The 20,777-nt window shown below is 34.8% G+C and overlaps 1 protein-coding gene across 6 annotated transcripts in view; it reads left to right on the forward strand.

Moving 5' to 3' along the window:
* The window catches only part of WASHC4 (WASH complex subunit 4), an 85,766-nt gene that overhangs the window by 25,637 nt on the left and 39,352 nt on the right, over positions 1–20,777 (forward strand). For 5 of the 6 annotated variants that reach the window (XM_036867300.1, XM_036867301.1, XM_036867298.1 and 2 more), the window contains exons 16-27: positions 409–516; positions 1,031–1,177; positions 1,302–1,381; positions 2,729–2,834; positions 3,400–3,516; positions 4,679–4,847; positions 5,465–5,619; positions 7,227–7,301; positions 9,029–9,133; positions 14,664–14,798; positions 16,711–16,819; positions 20,604–20,670. In XM_036867300.1, the coding sequence (XP_036723195.1) occupies positions 409–516; positions 1,031–1,177; positions 1,302–1,381; positions 2,729–2,834; positions 3,400–3,516; positions 4,679–4,847; positions 5,465–5,619; positions 7,227–7,301; positions 9,029–9,133; positions 14,664–14,798; positions 16,711–16,819; positions 20,604–20,670 (1,373 nt within the window). The remainder of the gene's footprint in view (positions 1–408; positions 517–1,030; positions 1,178–1,301; positions 1,382–2,728; positions 2,835–3,399; positions 3,517–4,678; positions 4,848–5,464; positions 5,620–7,226; positions 7,302–9,028; positions 9,134–14,663; positions 14,799–16,710; positions 16,820–20,603; positions 20,671–20,777) is intronic. The other variant, XM_036867303.1, reaches the window with a different exon arrangement.

Here is a 20,777-nt window from a genome sequence, read left to right on the forward strand (position 1 = left end):
TTTCCCTGATTGTTAATGATGGTATCTTGTCTAATACTATTAACTGTGTTTCTTTTGTGAAAAATATGTTCATGTCTTTTGTTCAGTTATCTATTGAAATTTTTGCCTTTTTTAAAAAAAAGTGTTTAATTTGTTTGGTGTCTTTACATATTCTGTGTACTAATCCCTTGTGTGTGGCAGATACTTTCTCATACGTTGGCTTGTCTTTTAATTTTCCTTATAGTGACTTTTGATAAATAGAAATCATGAATTTAATATAGTTGAATTTACCAGTCTTATCCTTTATGGTAGTGCTTTTTGCCTCTCATTTACAAAGGTCTTACCTAGCTCAAGGTCATAAAGATATGCTGTAATTTTGCCTAAACGTTTTAAGTTGATTTTCATAAAATCACTTCTGATTCTTTTTAGGCAATAGAACATATGTTCTACAGGAGAAGCCTGGTTGTGGCTGATTCAGTCTCACATATAACACAGCATCTTCAGCATCAGGCTCTTAATTCTATTTCTGTGGCCAAGGTATGAAAGTTAGTATGTATTCAGCATAATTATATTATCTTTCTAGTTTGCCCTTCCTGTTGTTTTATTTGTGTTTTCTAGTTAAACCTGTGTACTCCGTTTCTTCAAACACAGTATTCTTGGTTATAATCTCCATGGTATTTTATGATTTTACTTAGAGTGATCAGGGTTATCTTTACTCTGAACTTGCAGCATTAACACAGTTCTATTAAAAAATGACATATTATGCATTTTAAAAATATGATGCATCTTCTTTTAAGAAATGATTTTCTTACTACATTAATACGGTAATTTTGAAGTATGCCTAGTAATTTGCTGTCTCTGACAGTGCTCAGCGATAATATTATGGCAGTAAAGCATCTAACATTATCACAAGAAGCTGAACGGGGAAAGTATTTGTCTGAGTGCTCTTAAGTTGAATCGTGGAAAAGATAACTGAGAAATTTTTCTTCTCCGTCTTTTGTTATTGCCTCAGATTTAAAGCTGATATTTCCTGTTTTCTTTTATCTTTAAGAAAAGAGTAATTTCTGACAAAAAATATAGTGAACAGCGTCTTGATGTGCTTTCTGCTCTAGTTTTGGCTGAAAACACTCTAAATGGACCAAGCACAAAGCAACGACGACTTATTGTTTCTTTGGCACTAAGTGTTGGCACACAAATGGTAAATGTATTGCTATTTCTTATGGAATAAAAATGAGATCTGAGGTTTCACACTTCCCTTACTACTGACCTAAGAAACCTGTCCTTCAAGTGCAACTTCTCTGCCTTTTTCCCCTCCCTGATAGAAAACATTTAAAGATGAAGAACTCTTTCCACTTCAAGTAGTCATGAAAAAGCTGGATCTTATCAGTGAACTTAGAGAAAGGTAAGTAGGTATATGTAATGATACTCAAAAGATAGGGGTAATGGAAACATCAGGGCTTTTTTTTTTTTTTTAAAGGATAGCAAGACAAGGAATATAACTTAGGTAGACCATTAGTTCCTGTTCATAACTTCTTTAGCATGACTAAAAGTAGACTGTGACAAGCGATCATATTTCTTTAACTTTGCTTCTACAGTAAGGCTGTAGCTTTTGGAAGAACTCACATGAGAAAATGTGATATAGCCCTTAGAGCATCTGGCAGACCCTGGAACATATTGTGATTGTTGTGATGCGTATCTCTGATGGACTTAAAATTGCTGCTTTATAACAAGACTTCATCTATTTGTGAGACTTAGAGCCATCTCACATAGTCTTCTGTAATTTTATTTGGGGCATGAATTTGAATTACATTGTTGGTTAGCCAGTCACTAAGATGAATTAGGTTTTGGAAGACTTATTTATATAGCTCCTGTGGCTTTATTGTTTTCTTTTTATTAAGTAAGCAGTAAGTTTCTTAATGGGAAAGTGGGTCTTCTGAATTTTGATTCCCAGCCGAATTAAGGTTTCAGCACAGTTTGTATTTAATGCTCATATTTGTAACATGATGTTTTTGTTGTTCTAAGAAGCTCAGATTTTTGTAGTTAGTGGCATTTAACTTTCCACCCTTGGTAGAAATACTGAGCCTTCTTTACTCTAAGATATTTAATGATCATTTTGTTGCCCGATAATGTGTGAAATAGTCACTTAGCAAAGATTATAGACAGGTTGAGTGCGACTGGTTTTTGTTGTTGTTGTCATTGTTTTGGTCACAGTTTTTTGAAAGGTCTCCATTTCAGCTTTGAGACAGGTGCGTGTGATGCAGGTCTTGTAAGTCTAGTCATATCAAATAATATTGAAAATAAATTTATTTTAAACTCTAAAAGTTATCTGTATATATTTTTTAATACCTTTATTGGAGTATAATTGCTTTACAATGTTGTGTTAGTTTCTGCTGCACAACAAAGTGAAACAGCTGTAAGTATACATATATCCCCATATCCCCTCCCTCTTTAGCCTCCCTGCCACCCTCCCTATCCCATCCTATATTGTTTCTTAAGTATGCTTTAAAACTGAAGTGTATTTGCAGAATTCTGACAGTGTCGGGTATTGGAGTGTTTTGTTAACGTTGTTCAATTTGAAAAATATTTATTTTGTGGCTTTTCTATACTAATTTTGGGTTAAATGATGTAAGGAATACAAAAAAATGAGTAAGACAGAGCTTTTACCCTTATGATATATAATGTCATTCCTTTTATTATTTTTTGGGGTTACTTGAATTTTGGTACCACTAATTATTACTTTACATTGTAGAGTCCAAACACAGTGTGACTGTTGTTTTTTATACTGGCATCGAGCTGTCTTCCCAATTTATTTAGATGATGTATATGAAAATGCTGTTGATGCAGCCAGATTACATGTAAGTAAAGAATAATGTAAAGAATAAACCCATCATTTTTTTAGTCACTGTGTAAACCACTTTAATTAATTTTAAAATAGATCATTTAATAAAGTGTTTTAAAACTGCTGATGCCGTTTTTTAACAGTGCTATGCATATTCAGTACAATTTATATAGTCTGTAGATAAATTTTATATTGCTACTAATGAATTAATATATATTTCACTCTTCCCCTCATATTCCTAATCATTCTCATTGCACTGGGTTTTAGTTTGTGTCAAAATAATATGACTTATTTGTCAGTAAGTTATATGTTGTTCAGATCTTTCCATTTCTTTATGGAAATGAGTGTATTTGAATGATCAAGGTAGGAAAAGGATAAGTTAATGTGAATTTTTTGTATACTTAAAGTATATGCTTTAGAGAATAAAATTCGACTCTTACTTAGGAAAGTAATATAGTCATATGTAAAAAAAACAGCCTTCAGATTGAGGTTTTGTCTTTTAAGGTAGATAATTAACCTTTGTAATATAATTTAGAGATGTAATTTTTCTAAATTCATGTACATTCTACTTTTCGTCTTAGTACATGTTCAGTGCTTTACGTGACTGTGTACCTGCTATGATGCATGCAAGGCATTTAGAATCCTATGAAGTACTTCTGGATTGCTATGACAAGGAAATCATGGAAATTTTAAATGAGGTAACATATTTTGAGATTGAAAAGCTTAAAACGTGTCTAGAATGCAATGTTTAGAAAAACTTTGGATTGAAGCAGGCTTTCACAAATTTAAGATTATTATTGTAAATCACAAAGGAACTATCACTATTGTGCTAAATTGGTCTTTAATTCCTAATTTTTAATATAGAAATCCAGATTAGGTATTTGGAAAACTTTTTTTTACTTTAGTAAGTAGTATATTTGAATTTAAAGTTCTGTTTATTAGAAGAATGCAAATGCAAAAATTGGTTTGACTACTGTCTGCAGCTAATGGTCATATAGTTAAGGTAACTTAACTATTAATGTTTTATTGAATTTCATTTGGAAAGCTAATGACTGAAATATTTTATATTTAAAAGTATAAAGCCTATTACTTGTGTAACAGATAATTTGAATGCAGTATAGTACATCCGTCCCTGTTTTAATGAAGTGTGTATTATAAACACTGATATCTTTAAAATTAAATTTCCAACTAGCAGTATTTTTATATGGAGGGAGGAATTAAAAATGAGTAAACTTCACAATATAAACCTTATATAGGTTTGATAAAATTGTGAAATTTTTAAATGTAATTTCTCATATTAAATACTTGTATTTAGAAAATAAAATACATGTCTGGCCAGTACTTAGAACCCTGTGGTACACCAGAAAAAAATGATTAATTTCATTGCCTTTAGCTCAATGAGTTTTGTGATTTTTTTTTTAATGATTATTAAAAGGAAACTTTTAAAAAATTTCCTCTCTTGCATATTCTCAGAACCTTTCCTCCTTTGTTGCTGGTTTCTATAAATTTTATGCTTAATATTGTGTATTCATGTTCCTTGTAATGAAGCCCTCAGATGTTAGCTTTTGATTTTTTTTTCAAGGGTGTTATACTTAAAATAGTAATGAATTCATTAGAACTCATCTAACTGCTCCCTGGTCAAAAAAAATCATTGATTTTCAATAGATAGCAAAATAATTTCACTCTCCCAATAAAATAATATTTTACCATAGAGTATTTAGACTCTTAAACCAGTTTGACAAATTTTTTCATCATTGCACAGATACTAAAGCTCTAACAGTGAGAACATAGACACCTAGAAGAGTAATACAATTAGAATATTATTTTGAAAAATTAAGATAGCAATTCTTTTGTGAATAGCATTTGCTGGACAAGTTGTGCAAAGAAATAGAGAAGGACCTGCGACTTTCTGTGCATACTCATTTAAAGCTGGATGACAGAAACCCTTTCAAAGTTGGCATGAAAGACCTGGCCCTTTTTTTCTCTCTGAATCCAATTCGGTTTTTCAATCGTTTCATTGACATTCGAGGTGAGTGTTCTGGTTTCCTTCTTAGGGTCATATTCTATATTTGTTTGCCCTGTTAAAGAGAAAATAACAAAAACGAAACCTTGAGAAAATCTTTCTTTGTTTTAGTGCATTTATTCTTGAATTTCTTTTTGTTTCTTCATTTTTATTTTCCTAGCACCTTATTTATTTATTTATTTATTTATAAAGGAATTCCTTTATTTTTATTTTTTATTTATTTATTTATTTTTGGCTGTGTTGGGTCTTTGTTTCAATGCGAGGGCTTTCTCCAGTTGTGGCAAGCGGGGGCCACTCTTCATCGCGGTGCATGGGCCGCTTACTATCACGGCCTCTCTTGTTGCGGAGCACAAGCTCCAGACGCGCAGGCTCAGTAGTTGTGGCTCATGGGCCTAGTTGCTCTGCGGCATGTGGGATCTTCCCAGACCTGGGCTCGAACCCGTGTCCCCTGCATTGGCAGGCAGATTCTTAACCACTGCGCCACCAGGGAAGCCCCCTAGCACCTTATTTTAAAGGAAGAAATTTAATGTTCAAAGACAAGTCGTTTCCTTTTTAGTTTCATTTCTCTGCCTTTCCTACTGTTCATGAATCAGAAAAGTTTTGATCGTTTTTTTTTTTTGAAGCTTATGTAACTCACTACCTAGACAAGACTTTCTACAATCTAACAACAGTAGCTCTTCATGACTGGGCCACTTACAGTGAAATGAGAAATTTAGCTACTCAGCGTTATGGATTGGTTATGACCGAGGCACATCTTCCTAGTCAGACTTTGGAACAGGTATAGTATAAACTGTTTTTAATATAGTCTGATTGTGGCATGATAACAGTATTTCTCTAAGAAAAATTTTTTCTTTTTACTTTATTTAGTATGTGTTTATATTCCAAGAAAAAACCTCATACTTGAGAAGAATAAAAAATTAGATGGTGCTAATTTGCTTTATGAAAGAATTTACCACAGCCTTCCAAATGTTTATACTTTTCCTTTTGTTGAAAATTTGAAATATACATAGATTTATATACAGCTTTTCAGAAACATGTTGGGATAGTGAGGCGACTTCTGCCGTATTTTAAAAAGTTTAATCAAGGTGACAGTTAAGGATTTTAAACCTAGATACAATATATAAACTTCAATATCTTAAAAAATTGGTTAAATTTATGTAATTGTATTTGTCTTAAAATGAGTGTAAACAAGTATTTAGCTTTACTAATTCAATAAGCTAATTTACAGTATGGCAGTATCTCATGAGTGCAGAGGTTTGTTTTCAGTTAATTTGCATGTAATTCTTTCTAAGATAATCCAGATAATATTTACCAAAAAATCTTAATTCAGTTCTGAAAGTTGAGGATCATAATTTTTCATTCATCTTACTGCATATATAGGGACCAATTGCAGGATCAGTTTGTATATCCTTTCATTCATTTATTTATAAATTTAATATTTACTGAAAACATGCTAGACACTGAACTACATTTAGGGATACAGAAATAAATAAAAACACTCTCAGCTCATGTGGGAGAAAAAAAATGAGTAAATAAATTTTTAGATTAAAACATGAGAAAATCTATAATAAAAACTTAATCAAAGGGGTATTGTGATACTACTTTGAGCCCCAATTAGAAAAGCTATGGAACAGTTTATATGATACCGTTAGGTATTAGAGTAGTAAGAATGAAGGATTCTTATTAGGTAACTTGTATATTAAAAGTGGTCTAGTATGATTAAAAGAAGCATAAGGATTTGGAATTAGATATTTTTAAATCCCTGTGTTCTGCCTCTTCCTAGCTTCCTTGGGGAACTCCCTTAGCTTCATTTTCTTCAGCTGTGGAATTAAGAATAATACCTCATATTGGAGAATTCCATATAAAGAACCTTGCACAATGCCTGAAAAATAGTATATATTTTATAAATATATACTGTTTATATATAATACACATATTCTGGCTATTATATATAGAATAATAGCCAGAATCTGGCTATTATTTTAGAATCTTTTAGAATCTAAAATAGATTCTAAAATCTATTTTTAGAATCTGGCCATTAGTTTACTTTGCAAAAAATATAGAAAAGATCTTTGGGAAGACAAATATTCTCAAGAGTGGTGGTGAAATGATTGTGAGTTATGGATCTTCAAAATTTTAAATTTAACCGTTCCTGTCTACACAAAAGGAATAAGATAACAAGCAGTCAGATTTCCCCAAGTAGGTAGTCCTAATTGTACATGTCAGAAGACTCTTTTTAACCTTTGGTTGTACTTTTTGTATAGTTGTTCTTTAAAATAATTTAAAAATATTGGGAGACTTGGTATAAGCAGTAAGTCACTATATTGATATGTCTGATTATTTTAAACTAATAATAATAGAACTTCTTTGTGGATTGTTTTGTAGGGCCTGGATGTCTTGGAAATTATGAGAAACATTCATATATTTGTGTCTCGATACCTCTATAATCTCAACAATCAAGTGAGTGAGTTTCAGAAAAAAATTTTTTATTAAAAAAAATTTTTTTTTTATATCTTTATTGGAGTACAGTTGCTTTACAATGTTGTGTTAGTTTCTGCTGTACAACAAAGTGAATCAGCTATATGTATACATATATCCCCATATCCCCTCCTTCTTTAGCCTCCCTCCCACCCTCCCTATCCCACCCCTCTAGGTTGTCACAAAGCATTGAGGTGATCTCCCTGTGCTATGCAGCAGCTTCCCGCTAGCCATCCATTTTACATTTGGTAGTGTATATATGTCAGTGCTACTCTCTCACCTTGTCCCAGCTTCCCCTTTCCCCCACCCCCATGTGCTCAAGTCCATTCTCTACGTCTGTGTCTTTATTCCTGCCGTGCCACTAGGTTCATCAGTACCATTTTTTTAGATTCCATATATGTGCATTAGCATATGGTATTTGTTTTTCTCTTTCTGACTTACTTCACTCTGTATGACAGACTCTAGGTCCATCCACCTCATTACAAATAACTCAATTTTGTTCCTTTTTACGGCTGAGTAATATTCCATTGTATATATGTGCCACATCTTCTTTATGTATTCATCTGTTGATGGAGATTTAGGTTGCTTCCATGTCCTGGCTATTGTAAATAGTGCTGCAGTGAACATTGTGGTACATGACTCTTTTTGAATTATGGTTTTCTCAGGGTATATGCCCAGTACTGGGATTGCTGGGTCATATGGTAGTTCTATTTTAAATTTTTTCAGGAACCTCCATACAGTTCTCCATAGTGACTGTATCAATTTGCATTCCCACCAGCAGTGCAGGAGGGTTCCCTCCCTTTTCTCCACACCCTCTCCAGCATTTATTGTTTGTAGATTTTTTGATGATGGCCATTCTGACCGGTGATGTGATACCTCATTGTGGTTTTGATTAGCATTTCTCTAATGATTAGTGCTGCTGAGCATCTTTTCATGTGTTTGTTGGCAATCTGTATGTCTTCTTTGGAGAAATGTCTATTTAGGTCTTCCGCCCATTTTTGGATTGGGTTCTTTGTTATTTTGATATTGAGCTGCATGAGCTGCTTGTATATTTTGGAGATTAATCCTTTGTCAATTGCTTTGTTTGCAAATATTTTCTCATATTCTGTGGGTTGTCTTTTTGTCTTGTTTATGGTTTCCTTTGCTGTGCAAAAGCTTTTAAGTTTCATTAGGTCCCATTTGTTTGTTTTTGTTTCCATTACTCTAGGAGGTGGGTCAAAAGGATCTTGCGTGATTTATGTCATAGAGTGTTCTGCCTGTGTTTTCCTCTACGAGTTTTATAGTGTCTGGCCTTACATTTAGGTCTTTAATCCATTTTAAGTTTATTTTTGTGTATGGTGTTAGGAAGTGTTCTAATTTCATTCTTTTACATGTAGCTGTCCAGTTTTCCCAGCACCACTTATTGAAGAGGCTATCTTTTCTCCATTGTGTATTCTTGCCTCCTTTGTCAAAGATAAGGTGACCATAATGTGCGTGGAAGAAAAAATTTTTTAATGTAGAAAGGCCGAGGGGCAAAGAATTGATTCTCAATAGTGCAAGTTAGTAAAATAAAGAAGACAAAAAATAATTGTTTAGAGATTGTCTTGTTTATTCCTTTGCTTTGACTGTATTATCTTTTTGAATGACTTTTCAATTATCTTTAATAAAATTCTAAAATTCTTGGGTTAACTGGTCAGTGTTTGCTATTGATTGTGTTTGTTTTATTACAGATTTTTATTGAGCGAACAAGCAATAATAAACATTTGAACACTATTAACATTCGGCATATTGCTAATTCAATTCGAACACATGGCACAGGAATCATGAATACAACAGTAAGAACCTTCTGGGAGGGGGGTTGTGTGGGTAATAGACCCCTGTTGAATTTGGTAGTTTGAAATATAGTTTTTTTCATCAAATATTCTGGTAAATATACATTATTGCTTGTTTATATTATACCTTAACCTCCATTTTTCTGTTTGGTATAATTAAAATGTCTGTCACTGAAATTGTGTTAGATGTGATGAAAGCTTTGTAATTCAAAAGGCACTTTAGGGACTTCCCTGGCGGTCCAGTGGTTAAGACTTCACCTTCCAATGCAGGGGGTGCGAGTTTGATCCCTGGTTGGGGAGCTAAGATGCCACATGCCTCGCAGCCAAAAAAACCAAAACATAAAACAGAAGCAGTATTGTAACAAATTCAATAAAGACTTTAAAAATGGTCCACATCAAAAAAAATCTTAAAAAAAAAAAAAGGCACTTTAGAATGTTTTACCATCTTAAGATCATCATTATAAATAACGTTGGAGATTTGAGGACATCAGCATAAGTATATATCTGGGTGGATTGTTTGATATTCTCTGTAAGTTGCTTCTGAAAGCAAATCATTGATAGTTTATTTAACATCAGTCACGCTCTTTTTTTGGGAAGGCGTTTACTAGTTATTTGATATCCATAAAAATAGCAATTTGCTGAAAAAATATCTTGAATCTTCTTAGAAATGGGCATTCAGTCACTTGCGATAGTCATTTGAGCTTATATGCTATGTTTCCTTCAATGGAAAAAGAGAAGTCTTTAAATTTACCTGGTTTTCAGGCCACAGTTTCTCCTTGAGGAAAGAAGAACGCAAATGTTTAAATAGTAAAGTGTTATTAAGTGTATTTGGGAGTAAGGGAATAGGGAGAAGTTACATGACTGGAAAGTTACGTAGGGACCATTTTAGTGTAGTGGGGAAGCCATTGAAGTATTTGAGCTGATAAGTGATGTGATTGGAGCTCTGTGTTAGTGGTTATCAATAGAGGAAGGGGACATAGGTAGTCAGAGTTTCAAATTTAAAACAAGGAGTCATCCATGTAGAGATGTCTGAGCCTTTCAGGATGAATAAACTCTGAACCTTTAAGGATCAAACTCTTCTTTGACCTCATCTGTCAAACACTCATTCATGTAACAGATATAATTATGCTCATATTTCATGCATCTCAGGCACTGTGCTGGGCACTGGGATAAGAAAAACAGACATTTCCTGCTCTCATAATAATTGTACTCTAGCAGGAAAAACCGTTGTTAATCAATTAACCACACTAATGAATGTAAATTCCTGATGTCTGGTGATGATGAGGTGAGCATAGAAGAAATACGATCAGAGGCTGGCAGTGTTACCCACTATTAAGAATGGAAAGGATATGGGCTTCCCTGGTGGCGCAGTGCTTAAGAATCTGCCTGCCAGTGCAGGAGACACGGGTTCGAGCCCTGGTCCTGGAAGATCCCACATGCCATGGAGCAACTAAGCCCGCGAGCCACAACTGCTGAAGCCCGTGCACCACAACTAGTGAAGCCCACACGCCACAGAGCCCGTGCTCTGCAACAAGAGAAGCCACCACAATGAGAAGCCTGCGCACCACAACGAAGAGTAGCACCCGCTCGCCGCAACTAGAGAGAGCCCGCGCGCCGCAACGAAGACCCAACGCAGTCATAAATGAATGAATGAATGAATAAATAAATAAGTGTATGGAAAAAAAAGAATGGAAAGGGTAAAGAAGAGACTACTTCTAAGACTACTACTGCTGAGGAGATCAAGAAAAAGAGCAGTGTTTAAGCCACAAGAAAAGTTCTGAGAAAGCACGCTTTTCTATAACTGGGTGATGAAGACTGTTACAGAGCGCGTACAGGAGATTAACCAAGATGGCGGAGTAGAAGGACGTGCTCTCACTCCCTCTTGCGAGAGCACCAGAATCACAACTGGCTGCTGGACAATCATCGACAGGAAGACACTGGACTTCACCAAGGAGGATACCCCACGTCCAAGGACAGAGGAGAAGCCACAGTGAGACGGTAGGAGGGGTGCAATCAGAGTAAAATCAAATCCCGTAACTGCTGGGTGGGTGACTCACAGACTGGCGAACACTTACACCACAGAAGTCCACCCACTGGAGTGAAGGTTCTGAGCCCCACGTCAGGCTTCCCAACCTGGGGGTCCGGCAACGGGAGGAGGAATTTATAGAGAATCAGACTTTGAAGCCTAGTGGGAATTGATTGCAGGACTTCGACAGGACTGGGGGAAACAGAGACCCTACTCTTGGAGGGCGCACATGGAATAGTGTGCACATCGGGTCCCGGGGGAAGGAGCAGTGACCCTGGGGGAGGCTGAACCAGACCTATCTGCTAGTGTTGGAGGGTCTCCTGCAGAGGCGGGGGCTGGCTCTGTTTCACCATGGGGACAAGGACACTGGCAATGGAGGTTCTGGGAAGTACTCCTTGGCGTGAGCCCTCCCAAAGTCTGCCATTAGCCCGACCAAAGAGCCCAGGTAGGCTCCAGTGTTGGGTTGCCTCAGGCAAAACAACCAACAGGGAGGGAACCCAGCCCTACCCATCAACAGTCAAGTGGATTAAAGTTTTACAGAGCTCTGACCACCACAGCAACAGTCAGCTCTACCCACCACCAGAGCCTCCCATCAAGCCCCTTAGATAGCCTCAACCACCAGAGGGCAGATGGCAGAAGCAAGAAAAACTGCAATCCTGCAGCCTGTGGAACAAAAACCACATTTACAGAAAGATAGACAAGATGAAAAGGCAGAGGGCTATATACCAGATGAAGGAACAAGAAAAAACCCCAGAAAAACAACTAAATGAAGTGGAGATAGGCAACCTTCCAGAAAAAGAATTCAGAATAATGATAGTGAAGATGATCCAGGACCTCGGAAAAAGAATGGAGGCAAAGATGGAGAAGATGCAAGAAATGTTTAACAAAGACCTAGAAGAATTAAAGAATAAACAAACAGACATGACCAATACAATAACTGAAATGAAAACTACACTAGAAGGAATCAATAGCAGAATAACTGAGGCAGAAGAACAGATAAGTGACCTGGAAGACAGAATGGTGGAATACACTGCTGCGGAACAGACTAAAGAAAAAAGAATGAAAAGAAATGAAGACAGCCTAAGAGACCTCTGGGACAACATTAAACGCAACAACATTCGCATTATAGGGGTCCCAGAAGGAGAAGAGAGAGAGAAAGGACCAGAGAAAATATTTGAAGAGATTATAGTCGAAAACTTCCCTAACATGGGAAAGGAAATAGCCACCCAAGTCCAGGAAGCGCAGAGAGTCCCATACAGGATAAACCCAAGGAGAAACATGCCGAGACACATAGTAATCAAAGTGGCAAAAATTAAAGACAAAGAAAAATTATTGAAAGCAGCAAGGGAAAAATGACAACATACAAGGGAACTCATAAGGTTAACAGCTGATTTCTCAGCAGAAACTCTACAAGCCAGAAGGGAGTGGCATGATATACTTAAAGTGATGAAAGGGAAGAACCTACAACCAAGATTACTCTACCCGGCAAGGATCTCATTTAGATTTGATGGAGAAATCAAAAGCTTTACAGACAAGCAAAAGCTAAGAGAATTCAGCACCACCAAACCAGCTCTACAACAAATGCTAAAGGAACTTCTCTAAGTGGGAAACACAAGAGAAGAAAAGGACCTACAAAAACAAACCCAAAACAATTAAGAAAATGGTCAGAGGAACATACATATCGATAATTACCTTAAACGTGAATGGATTAAATGCTCCAACCAAAAGACACAGGCTTGCTGAATGGATACAAAAACAAGACCCACATATATGCTGTCTACAAGAGACCCACTTTAGACCTAGGGACACATACAGACTGAAAGTGAGGGGATGGAAAAAGATATTCCATGCAAATGGAAATCAAAAGAAAGCTGGAGTAGCTATACTCATATCAGATAAAATAGACTTTAGAATAAAGAATGTTACGAGAGACAAGGAAGGATACTACATAATGATCAAGGGATCAATCCAAGAAGAAGATATAACAATTATAAATATATATGCACCCAACATAGGAGCACCTCAGTACATAAGGCAACTGCTAACAGCTATAAAAGAGGAAATTGACAGTAACACAATAATAGTGGGGGACTTTAATACCTCACTTAACACCAATGGACAGATCATCCAAACAGAAAATAAATAAGGAAACAGAAGCTTTAAATGACACAATAGACCAGATAGATTTAATTGATATTTATAGGACATTCCATCCAAAAACAGCAGATTACACGTTCTTCTCAAGTGCGCATGGAACATTCTCCAGGATAGATCACATCTTGGGTCACAAATCAAGCCTCAGTAAATTTAAGAAAACTGAAATCATATCAAGCATCTTTTCTGACCACAACGCTATGAGATTAGAAATGAATTACAGGGGAAAAAATGTAAAAAACACAAACACATGGAGGCTAAACAATACGTTACTAAATAACCAAGAGATCACTGAAGAAATCAAAGAGGAAATCAAAAAATACCTAGAGACAAATGACAATGAAAACACGACGACCCAAAACCTATGGGATGCAGCAAAAGCAGTTCTAAGAGGGAAGTTTATAGCTATACAAGCCTACCTAAAGAAACAAGAAAAATCTCAAGTAAACAATCTAACCTTACACCTAAAGAAACTAGAGAAGGAAGAACAAACAAAACCCAAAGTTAGCAGAAGGAAAGAAATCATAAAGATCAGAGCAGAAATAAATGAAATAGAAACAAAAAAAGCGCATACATATGCAAAAATATATTAGTAATATTTGAGGGTGGTGGGGATGGAAATTAGTACAAGGCTTTCATCTATAAGGCAAAATTAATCTTGTTATTTTGACTTTAATCTCAGGTCCAAGCCTACTTTTTCAGTGTTTTCTGAGTCTAGGTCAGGACCTTTTAACCCATTCTCAGAACACCTACACTTCTCATTTTAGAAATTATTGCAGTGAGATATAATAGTTTATTTAACATATACTTGTCTTAAAATGCCTGTCCTGCTAGAATATACACTTCATGATGATGACCATGTCTAGCATGAGAGCAGGCACATTGCCTTGCACATAAGAGGTGCTCAAAATATTTATGGATAAATAATTGAATGTTTACTCTCTTCCTTCAGGAAAGGTCAAAGAGCACCATGTTTCTTACTTTAGTATCATTTTAGACATGTAGATTAGTAATAAGTAATCTTATGAATGGTGGAACATAGAAACTTCTGAGTGTGGTTTATGACTTGAAAACTAGAGTGTCAAATCTGGTTTATGATTCTTACTATAGCTCTTAGTCTTATTATGAAAGTATTTTCCATTTTTTAGATTTCTTTTTTCCTTTTGTATCATAAAAATATTTAAGGGGAGCTTTTAGAAAGCTCTGTAAACTTGCACAAAAAAAACTTCATTTATTTAAATATTTCAGGTCCAACATGAATTAGACTTTATAAATAGACTATTTTATTCAGTAATATTGATTTGAAATTAATTTTCATAACTATCTCCAATTTTTGAAATTTTAATTTTATAGGTTAATTTCACCTACCAGTTTTTGAAAAAGAAGTTCTATATATTTAGCCAATTTATGTATGATGAACATATCAAGTCCAGATTGATTAAAGATATTCGGTTTTTCAGGGAAATCAAGGACCAAAATGATCATAAGGTATTTTTACATATTCTTTTTAAGGTAGTTTGATTCAACTATTGAGTATATAAGCTAACCTTATATTACTGTGCTTTGCTTTATTGTGCTTCTCAGATACTGCCTTTCTTACAAATTGGTTTGTGGCAAACCTGTGTTTTCAGATGATGGTTAGCATTTTTTAGTAATAAAGTATTTTTAAATTAAGGCATGTACATTTTTTTTTACACATAATGGTATTGCACACTTAATAGACTGCAGTGCAGTGTAAGCATAATTTTTATATGCACTGGGAAACCAAAAAATTCATGTTACTTTATTGCGATATTTGCTTCATTGTGGTGGCCTTGAACCAAACCTGCAATATCTCCAGGGTTTGCCTGTATGGCAAATGTTTATGCTAAATTCATTATGAGTTACTCTCTTGGGGTGTTTTTTTCTTTATTATTTTTCACATTATGTCTCCTTGATTTGGCTTCCTATTTTCTATATTTTCCCTCACAATTTCTGACTTTGCATTCACTGTAAACAAAAGTGTAAGGAAAAATTAAATGATCAATGTAGTCAGGTGTTACCTTTCTTTGTTTTAAAATAATACACAAGCAGAACATACTCATTTTGAAACATTTAGGCAATATAGAGTGCATAAACTAAATATCCTCCCTCATTTCTCTTTCCTTCCAGTTTCATTTTCTGGAGGCAGTTGCTATTAACAGTGTCATGTGATGCCCTCCAGATGTCTGTGTGATAAATATGTATTTGTGCATTACAAATAATTGCTTTTTTTTTCTTAACAAAAATGGACTAAAACTAAACATACTGTTTTGCAGTGTGCTTATCACATGTCAGTACTTATAGGTCTACCTCATTCTTTTAAAGAGTTGATAGTAAAGATGTATACTGTAACTCCTTTAACCTTCTCCTACTGAGTGGATATTTAGTTTTTTCTGATTTTTCTGTGTTACAAACGGTGCTACACATAACATCTTTGCACATTTATCTGTGTGTTCAAATATTTTTGAAAGACAAATTCCTTGAAGAGGAAAAGGGCAAAGAATATGAGTATTTAAAATTCTGATACATATTGCCAAGTACTCTAAAAATACTGTACCAACTGACAGTCCCATCTATAATTTATAAGAATGTCGTTTTCCCTTCACCCTCAGGGCTAAGTTTTCCCATAGTGAAATGAAGAATTGCAAGTGGTAACAGTACAGAGGCATATAGCCATGTGGATGGAGAACCAACAGGCTTAGATGGATCTTACGTTTGATTTGCCACATCCAGAACTATCTTAAGCATCACCTAGTTCCAGCCCTTTTATACACTAGTTGTTAGTTCTTTTCAGTGTCAGAGCAGTAAAATATTACTTTCTGGTGAAATAATTATTAAAATTACAGATTACAGTTATCAGTACAAAATTATATTCACTCTCATCTTTATTGGAACAGAAGTTACTAGTGTTTAGAGAAATAAATAATAAAACTGTTGTTGGATAAGTATTGTTTCCATTTTTTATTAATATAAAATGAGTAATTTTCGAAATCTTTTAATTAGCTAAGACTTGAAAAACTGTAAGTCCCTGATACTTCTCAGACCATGGAAACTTAGTCACACATTTCTGAACGAATGTTTCTAGGAGGAGTTGATTTCTTTTATCTATCTGACAGAGTAGTTGGGTCTAGGGAGACAACTAATGGTGGTGGAAAACCTAAATTTGGTGGCATTAATAATTATTCTCCTTATTTAGTTTATATTGACCTTGAATGTTGATAGTTTTTGTGCTATAAATTTTTTGTCATTAGAGTTCAGTGACTTTTTTTTAAGCACAATGGAAATACAAAATTAGAAAGGACAGTGGTATTGTCATGGTAGGCATTTTATGATTTAGGGGTCTTTGTTAATAATGGTAGTCTTCAAATTATCTCCCTAGTATCCTTTTGAAAGAGCAGAAAAATTCAATCGAGGCATCAGAAAACTTGGAATAACCCCAGAGGGACAAAGCTACCTTGATCAGTTCAGGCAACTCATCAGCCAGATTGGTAAGTTATTGTAAAAGTGTTGGGAAATAAAGTACAAATCCCAAGAATCTATCTCATATATTAAGTATCTCATACGAATAAACTTAATATGTGAGTGCCCGAGTTCAGCTTTATTTCACTAATAATTTCCTTTTCTTACCAAAAGTTTTTCAGGTATGATTAGACTGTTGGTGCATAATAATAATTGAGAGATTGTAATTTAAATAAATGAAATATTTATAAATAAAATAATATAAATAACTTTTTGTGGATAAGCTCTTCAGTTAAATTAAAAATATAATAACCTACTCATCTCAAAGGCCATACTCATGGTAAATAGTCAGCTGGTAACTATTTATTGGGTACCTACTCTGTTCAAGGCAGTGTTTTAGACTTTTAAAAGTTAAGCCTAAATGCAAATGTGTGAAATGTTTATGTGAAGTTAACTAATAATTTTTCTGTGCTACATCATTTCATATTTATATATAATTTCTTGAGTTGCCCTTCTGCTTACAAGTAGAACTTGGCTTCTGAAATGTGTAATACTATATTTAAAAACAAGAACTGCATTTAAAAATAATCCTAGATTAAAAAAACTTTATGCTTACTTGAGCTTTTCACATATATTATCTCTATTAATATCTGCACAGTAACCCTTGAGATAGGCATGTAGTCATGTTTTTAAAGATGAAAAAAGAGAAACTCAAGAGAGAGAAGTGGTGTTGCTGGGACTTTTTTGGCTCCAAGTTCAAAGGTGTTTTGTATTCTTCACAGTTGCAGACACCAAGCAGTTAGTAAATTCTTATTGACTATAATTTGGTAAAATTGTGGCTCCTGAGATTCATTCATTCATTTATCAAACATTTATAAAGTCTCTGTTATACCAGATATTTTTCTAGATGCTGAGAATACAAATAATAGCCTTTGTTCTAAGGGGCTTTAAGTTTACTAGTGGGAAGGGTATTATAAGCATTTAGTTAGGTAGTAAAGTCAGTGAGCACTAGCTTAAGTTTTATAAATTAATTGGTTTACATATTAGGCCTTTCTATTTTGTATTAGTACAAGAACTTAGAGAATTTTACCTTAGTAAATTTTTAATTTTAAACAATTTAATAATAAGGTATTTTCAAATAAGTACTTTTTTATTCATAGTGATATTTGATGACATATTAGATTGTAAACTTTTGGAGCAGTAGTTTTTAACCCTTTTTGAGAATCTGATGAAAGCTCTGGATTGACTTTTGTTTTTCCCAGAACAATGCCTGTATGCACGTTCACATACAGTTGTGCATATAATACACTGGAGTTCAGGTGCTCAAAGTCAGAGTCCGTGGGCCTCAGATTAAGAGCTGTTTCTCTGGAGCAGTGTTGCTTAAAACTTCACTTAATTCATATACCAGTATCTGAGTTTTTTCCCCCATGTGAATACTGCCTGTAGTAGTATTTATTTCATGTTTTTATATTTTTTAAAAGTATAATTTTGTACTATGAAATTATCATTAAATCATGAGCTTAGTATGCTAGTCATTTTCCCCCAATACACATCAAAATACACATTTTCCCCCAATACACAAAAAATAACGACACCTCTGTTGCCACTAGCATGTATTCCGCAGTTGGCGCATATTATCCTTTTTACTTTGTTCCAGCATTTTATTCTTTATTCTCTTCTTAGGAAATATAAATTCTTTACCTCTGCCTATAAAAAATTGTAATGTGCTTTTGAGTCTCTTCACTCTCTTGAGAAAAGGAGTAAGGAATCTCAGAGCCGGGAGCAAAGTGAGAAGTCCTTTTGTCTAAGTCCTTCTTTGCCTGCTGAAATAATTAACAACCATTAACATTTATTGGGCGTTTATTTACTATGTGCCAAGGCTGTTCTGAGTGCTTTATATGTTCTAATGCATGTAAAACTCAACAGTGTTATGAAGTAAATGTTATTTCCATTCATTCATTCCATAGGTTTATTGAGGACAACACAATGTTCCTAGGTGCTGGTGATACCTATGACAACAAACAAAGTCTTTGCCCCTTTAGAGCTTAATTTAACAGATGTGGAGACTAAGACACAAAGTTTATAACTTGACCTAGGTTTTATAGCTAAAAAGTACGGAGTCCATATTTGAACCCAACTAGTCTGGCTTCAGAGGTTTGCTTTTCACTGCTACTCTCTATTTGCTTCTCACTAGCATATTTGATCAGCCAGATACCAGTTTGACAATTTGGAGGAAAACAATCACACTAGATACTTGATTTGTCTAAGATGCATAAAGAAACATTTTAACATCATCTCTCATATTGAGATAAGCCTTAAAATAGATTCAGTAATACTACTTGAGGGTTTTAAAAGGTATCAGATGAGATTATGTATATAAAGTACATATTACTGTAATATATGGTTGTGAAATATTAACAGCTTCTTACCTTTTTGTCTATTCTTTCTCCCAAGTAATTTCATTTCATTTGAGTAGGAAATGTTGGCTCTAGGGATAGAGCAGTGAAGAAAACAAAAGCTGTATCATGGATCTTGCATTCTAGTGGGATGAGACACAAAGAGATATGTAATTTATCAATGATAGGTGCTGAGTAAGGAGATGTAGTGGGGCTGGGCAGTGCTATTTAGTGATATTCAGGGAAAGCTCTAAGGAGGTGACATATGGGCAGGAACCTAAATAACATGGAGGAATAAGCCATGTGCATGCATAGCTAGGAAAAGAGTATACCAGAAAGAGGCGACAGTAAATGTAAAATCCCTGAGTCTGCTTGGCATTTTTGGGAAATAGTCAGGGGCTGGAATGGAGTTAGTGAAGACCTGAATGGTAGGGCATGGTATCAGAACAGCAGCAAGGGGCAAGATCATACAAGGCTGTGATGACCATGTTAGGAATTTGGATTTTATTCTGAGATGGAAAGCTATTGTAGAGTTTTCAGAAAAGGAATGAAATGCTCCAACTTAGTTTTAGAAGAACCACCAGCCGCTATGCGAAGGAAACATTGTAAGGGGTGGGACGCTAAAGGTGGAAGTAGAGCCATCAGGAGGCCAGTGCGTAGTGCATTTCTAGGCAGGAGATGGTGCTGGTTTGGAATAGGGAGATAGCTGTGAAGGTGGTGAGAACTGGTTGGATTCTGGCTACATTTTGAAGGTAGAGCCAACATAATTTGCCCATTGATTAGATATAAAGTGTGAGAGAAAGGAAGGAGTCAGGGATGACTTCAGCGCATTTGGCCTGAGCTACTGGAAGGATAGAATTGTCAGTTTCTAAGGTAGAAAATATAATTGGGGGTGAAGATCTTGAGTTTGAGTTGAACTTACTAAATTAAAATTTCTCTTAGACATGTAGGTGTAGGCATTGGATAAAAAAGCCTAGAGGAGTAGCCCAGGTTGGAGATATTAGTTTGGGAGGCATCAGATAAGGATTTCTGAATATCACTTCCAGCTGTGTGTGTGTATGAGAGTGAGAGAGAGACACAGACACATACTTAATGTGAGTGAAGAAATTATTGATCTAGTAATATATTAAAGTTTGATTTTTTAAAATGTAGTCAGCATTTAATGACTTTACAAGTGAAAGTTACATTTATTTTAAAAATATTTAATATAGATGTATATATGTACATTTATATTTTAAGTGCACAAATGTGTAAGTTTTATTTTTATGGAGCAAAAACTGAAGTGTAAAATACAGCAAAATCTCTTGCTACTTAGGAGTGGAAACCTTGTAATTGCTATAAATAACTGTATTCCTGATTATTAGAACTTAGAGTTATTTGTATAAACATCTGATTTTTTGTGTGTGTGGTTTTTAAGGTAATGCTATGGGCTATGTACGGATGATAAGATCTGGTGGCCTTCATTGTAGCAGCAATGCCATTAGGTATGGATGCAAACATATTTTTGCCTTGTTTATGCCATTTAGAAATTTTGTCATTAAATCTATGTTTTTTATAAGTAATATTGTAGAGAGGGTTTTTTCTTTTTTTG

This window comes from Balaenoptera musculus, chromosome 10 (assembly GCF_009873245.2).
Source record: "Balaenoptera musculus isolate JJ_BM4_2016_0621 chromosome 10, mBalMus1.pri.v3, whole genome shotgun sequence".
In the NCBI taxonomy this organism is placed as follows: domain Eukaryota; kingdom Metazoa; phylum Chordata; class Mammalia; order Artiodactyla; family Balaenopteridae; genus Balaenoptera; species Balaenoptera musculus.